This window comes from Trypanosoma equiperdum (assembly GCF_001457755.1).
Source record: "Trypanosoma equiperdum strain OVI genome assembly, contig: ctg_86, whole genome shotgun sequence".
Classification (NCBI taxonomy): Eukaryota; Euglenozoa; class Kinetoplastea; order Trypanosomatida; family Trypanosomatidae; genus Trypanosoma; species Trypanosoma equiperdum.
The window spans coordinates 20,741-25,958 of NW_027124831.1; the positions used below are offsets into that span (position 1 = coordinate 20,741).

Below are 5,218 nucleotides of genomic sequence, written 5' to 3' on the forward strand. Positions count from 1 at the left end.
TCTCTCCAATCATTATCATTAATACCTATATCACAATTAAAACTCTGAATAATATACATAAATTTAAAAAAAATAGAATTGCACGAATTTGTCATACTCTATCCTCCTCTTACTTTGCACCCCTAGGCTACTGTATTTGAATTTTCAAAACATAGATAGTTTCAATAATTTTCACATTTGCATCAGCAAGTATTAAAATATATTGAACAGCAAATTTTCAAGAAAATTAGTATGCTACGGAGGATACAAAAGCAGAAACTGTCAGAGAAAATTTCCTGTTTACAAGAAAAATAGAATTCTTGCAAGAATTATTCTTTCATTTGCAGCCAGTGTCCTTCCCGTATTCTCCTTGCTGTTTTTCTGCACAGGTTGAGAAATCTTTTCATCTTTCTCTTCGTTTTCTTCCTCCTCTTTCGTTTTCGGTTTGCACGTTTCCCCATCCAGGTCGCATTCTCCTGTGCAATCAGTTCCATTTTTTGCACTGCATTCTTTGTCTTTTTCATCAACTTTTGGGGCGGCATTTTGCTTTTGCTGCTTTTTTTTCTAGTTCTTTAGCACGAATGCGTGCTAAAGCGTCGCCTACTGAACTTATGGAGTCGAGGTTCGCTACTTTTTCGTACTTCTCATTTTTACCGTCTGTTCGAGATGCTGTCAGTTTCGTTAGATTCTTCCAGCCATTGCGTTCAAAGTGCTCCCCTTTAGCGCCGTAGGCCGCCACTGCTGCACTTTTAATTGTTTCTTCGTCGGTTTCTGTTATTTTTTTTTGCTGCGTATTTCCGTGCCTATGTCTTCAGTACTACCAGCCTAAAGCCGCTAATGTCTGAAAAGCTTCTTATGCTCTTGGGGCATGTCCGTGTGTATGTTTGGTCCCGCAGCTGCACCAGAGCCTGGTGGGCCGCGGTGTTGTTGTCTGCCATTAAGTCGGCTTCCGGAGCCGCTACAACCGTTTTTACCTTGGTGTTGGTATCCCAATTTGCCGTTTGTGGTTTCGTCCCTGTGTACGACAAGTCTATTGTTAGGCTCCCCGCGTTCGCTAATTGGGTGTCGTGGCAGCTGTTTCCGGTCGTCGCTATGCATGTTGCTTCCAGTTTGGCATGTGTTAGTACTTTGGGTGTTGCTTCCTCGAGCTTTTCCTTTTCTAAGTCCATTGTGAGGCCGGCCTTGTCCGCCTTTGTGTCGTCGCACTTTGTTTCTGTGATACCCCCAAGCTTTTTGGTTGTTAGTTCCGCAGTTTTTATGTGGTCTGAGCCGTCTGAAGCCACTACAAGCTTCGTTGCCGCGCCAAGCAATTGCGCCGCAGCCTGGTATTTGGCGACCGCCGCTGAAACTGCCGCCGTTGCCTTTGCTATCTTCGGCTCTGCGTCTTCAATGCTGCATCTGCAGTTGCTGATTAGCTCGGCGCCCGCTGCCAGTATCGGCGCCGCTTTTCTTTTGAAATCAAGTGGCGCCGTTTGAGTTGCTGCTACAAGCCCAAAGTAATCAAGAATCGAGGTGTTGTGTTGGCCTTTGGCTGCAGTGAAGGCAGTTGTATAGGTTTCGAGTCGGCGTTGGAGGCGCTTTGCGCAGTCGCATGTCCTGTTTTACGCTTTTAGCTTCTGTGAGTTTCTTAGTGCTGTGCCAGATTGTGCCAAGCCTACTATTGCCAGTGCCGTGATGAGCTGCCGCTTCATTGGAGCTGCTGTGTCCTCAGCGGCTACAAATCCCTATTTAGTGTGGCTGTTTATTGTGATTATGAAGCGTTTATACTGCAGTGTTTTTTTGCTGGTAAACCTAAAAAAGGCGCGTGCTGCTGTTGTGATTATAATGCGCTCGGTGGTCAACTTAGTGAATTCTTTAAAAATGTAAGTTAATATCGCTGAAAACCTATATATATATATATATATATTGACAATATCCTCATTGTTGTCTATAGTATTCACGCTACTCAGAACATAAAAAGATTGCTGAGATATATAAAGCCATTTTCTCTGTGGCCGTACTACCTTGGAATTTTCTGGAGTCTGTACGCAGGCTGGAACCGTTGTGACAGACAGGCTCATGCTTATTCTATGGTTTGCCTTCTAAGCTCATCGTTGTCGGTACTTAAGATGTTTTTTCACTATGGCTCTAAGTTTAAGTTCTTCTGCTAGTGCGCAGCTGTCCTTTTCTACTACTGTTTTAAGATGCTTGTGTTCTCCCTCATATTCGTTCAGCGTTGCCAGTTTCTGGAGAAGTTCTGGGTTATAGCAGCTGCTCATCTTCCTTTAAGTTTAGACTCAAATACTGCTGTTTGTCTTGCTAAGATTTTTTCCAGCATATGGCTTCTCTACAGCAGAGTCCCTTTTGATAAAAATCTTGTATTTCTTTTTCATTTACGTCAAATGGTCTTCTAATTCAACCTAGCTGCTTTTGTCAACCCCATTTCCCTTTGCTATTATTGCCTTCTTTTAACTTCTCAACACATAAATCTGTAGTGGTGATGACATCCTGCTTAAAAATTTCTCTTCTCTACTATTTACTGCTTGGTATTTATAAATCCAATAGAACTGCATTAGCGCCATAAGATATCTGATCTTCAAAATCATTATTTAGCCCCACTTTCTAAACTTTTACATGCTTCATGATATGAAAAATGAAATTCTTACTTCTATATGATTAATGTAAATACATCTAGTTGTAAAAGCAACCAAGACTCACTGCTTCTACACTACATTTTGATGCAGTAACAGATTTTATTTGTGCTTTTTGGTGTTGTTTGGGCACTGGTTTACGTCTTATGTTAGTCTAAATGTAGTGTTGATTTTGGTATTTTGTGCAAGATTTGGTGCATTCGTCACCTGTTTGCCTGCTTGCCTGTGTGACTTTTTTAATGGTATTTTCCACTAAAAGACTCACATTTAGAGGACATTTACTACTTTTATCAGCTTAAATCTTTGTGTTGCATTTTCCACCGTAATAGTGGTTTGAGTGAAAATAATTATTGTTTCAAAGAGCTCTTAAGTGTATATGAGCAAAAAAAAAGTTAGTTGCATTCCACTTTGACTTCTTGTTTCAATTAACTGTAGCAACCGTTTTTTAGTTGTACACTAGAGTCTATATCTCCTTTTTTGACTCCATAATTTCTTGTGCTTAATGGTGACTATAGTCATGTTAGTGTTTAACATGCGCATATCATTTCTGTCTTTTATTGACTTTCTGTATTTCCCTTAATGTTATCCTTCGTGCCCTCTCCCTCCAAATTATTTACTCTCATTGCACATTTAATACTGCAATAAGTTCTGTTTTGCATAGCCACTGGGTCTTTACCGCAACCATGCTCATAGTATCACTACATACACACTCGCAACACTCTTCTATCATTATAATTACTCTTACAACTCTAACTAATGTCCATAAAATAACACAAATAAACAATATTAGAATATCACTCATTTGTCATACCCTATCACCATGCTACGTTGCATCCATAAACCACTTTCATACAAAGTTTTCATATTTTTTAGTTTTTCAACAATTTGTAAAGATTTCATTAAAAGGTTCTTAAATATATTATATATATCAAATTCCTGAAATTATAACATATGTAGAAAATTTTCTCAAAATAGCAAATATCTGTAAATTTAAAGTGCTAGTTTTTTAAAAACAGCAAACTCACAAGCGCAGCAGGCATCAGAGCAAATTTATTATTTTGTGTTATGCATTTAATCTATACTTCTTTCCTAGCTCCTATTCTGCTTCCTATTCTCTGCATAGCTTTGAAGGATTTTGGTTGTAGGCCCGTTTCAGTCCTTGTTTCCTCAATTGAAACTGTTACCATCTTTTCCTGCACTGGGGAAACATTTTAGCGAGGGTGTTTTCTCCCCTCCATATGAGAAACTGTCTGTGTTTCCAACGGCTGCGCAGCGGGGATGGAATATCCAGCTCTTTTGGTGATCTTCCCCATTTCACTGCTCGAGAGGGTTTCTCTTCGTGAGAACATAGAGTAAGTTCATCGGGGACCTCTATCTTAAAGATATTCATTAGGAATCCTGCAAGCTGCTCAGTGTTACATATTTCTTCCTTCAGGCTTTCCATACCGTGTTTTTTCCTTAGTGGCAGTAATTTCGGGCACACTAGCAGATGGGTTGGTGACTCCTCACGTGTGTCCTTCAGCAATTTGTGCGCGTCTTCCTTCTTCGGTTAAACGTGCCTCGCTCGATGATTCATTGTGATGTACTGTTTCTGTGTGCACCTCGTTTGGCAGTACGGGCATTGGTGTGGCTTCTACATTATAGGGGTTATTAATACCGATTCATCTTTTGTTTTTCTTTGAACAGTTTTGGCACCTTTATGGTGTGTTCATGTGTGTTATACCAGCGAGTATTGTGACCTGTATGCACCATCGCACCTTCCGCACACAAAATCTCTTCTTTCTTCTACTTCTGCGTGCCTTTCTATTATTGGCGTTTCCCTCGGTCTTTTCACATCAATTGTTTCCCCTGCCTCCTTTACTGCCTTCCTTTCCTCACTGCTTTCCCTTTTTGTTTTCTTCATGACTCTCGTGTTCTGTACTCACACCCTTTGCCTCAAAGACTCATCGTGTCCAGGGTGCTTTTTACGAATATGACAAAGCAGTCAACTGTAATAGTACTTCTTTCCACATATGGAGAATTTTTCTTTAAATGGCTTTTCTTTCTCTTTGAAGTCTCCTGTAGTATTGTCTGACTTTGGAATTTATTTGTGTCTGGTCAGTTAAGTTTTACTTTCCAGCACCCTTTTACGCCTTTGATACTCAAGTTTGTCCTTTTTATAATCCGTTTCCTCTATGCTATGCTCTGCCGGTTGATTCTTATTTTTCGTCTTCTGTTTGCTGCTATTCAGAATGTTTTGTTAGCATATGCCTTTTTAATCATCCATACGACACATATTTCATATGGCACAATCGACACTTTAGCTTTCTTCTTTTCTCGTCTGCCTCTTCTTTTCTGCCCCTTTTGTGTCAATTTTAAATCCGCGATTTCATTTCAGGGGTGCGTGTGACCATTTGGTCCACTAGAATACCTTTTCTCTCAAAGTAGCTTTTACAAACATGGCAGCTGTATTTAACTTTATATGCCTGAACTGTCAATTTTGCAATCTTCGTCATTTCCAGTTCTCTTTCTCTTTCCAAACCGTGTATCTTCATCACGTGCACTACTGTAGTCTGACGACGCGCACATACCACGTTACACAACGGGCATATTATGGACTCATTTTGTCT

The 5,218-nt window shown here is 40.1% G+C and overlaps 1 pseudogene across 1 annotated transcript in view; it reads right to left on the minus strand.

Moving 5' to 3' along the window:
* Positions 1-5,188: 5,188 nt before the first annotated feature.
* The window catches only part of TEOVI_000409700:pseudogene, a 674-nt pseudogene continuing 644 nt past the window's right edge, over positions 5,189-5,218 (minus strand). Inside the window, exon 5 of the mRNA in view lies at positions 5,189-5,218. This exon is cut by the window's right edge and continues 18 nt beyond it. Coding sequence covers positions 5,189-5,218 — 30 coding nt within the window.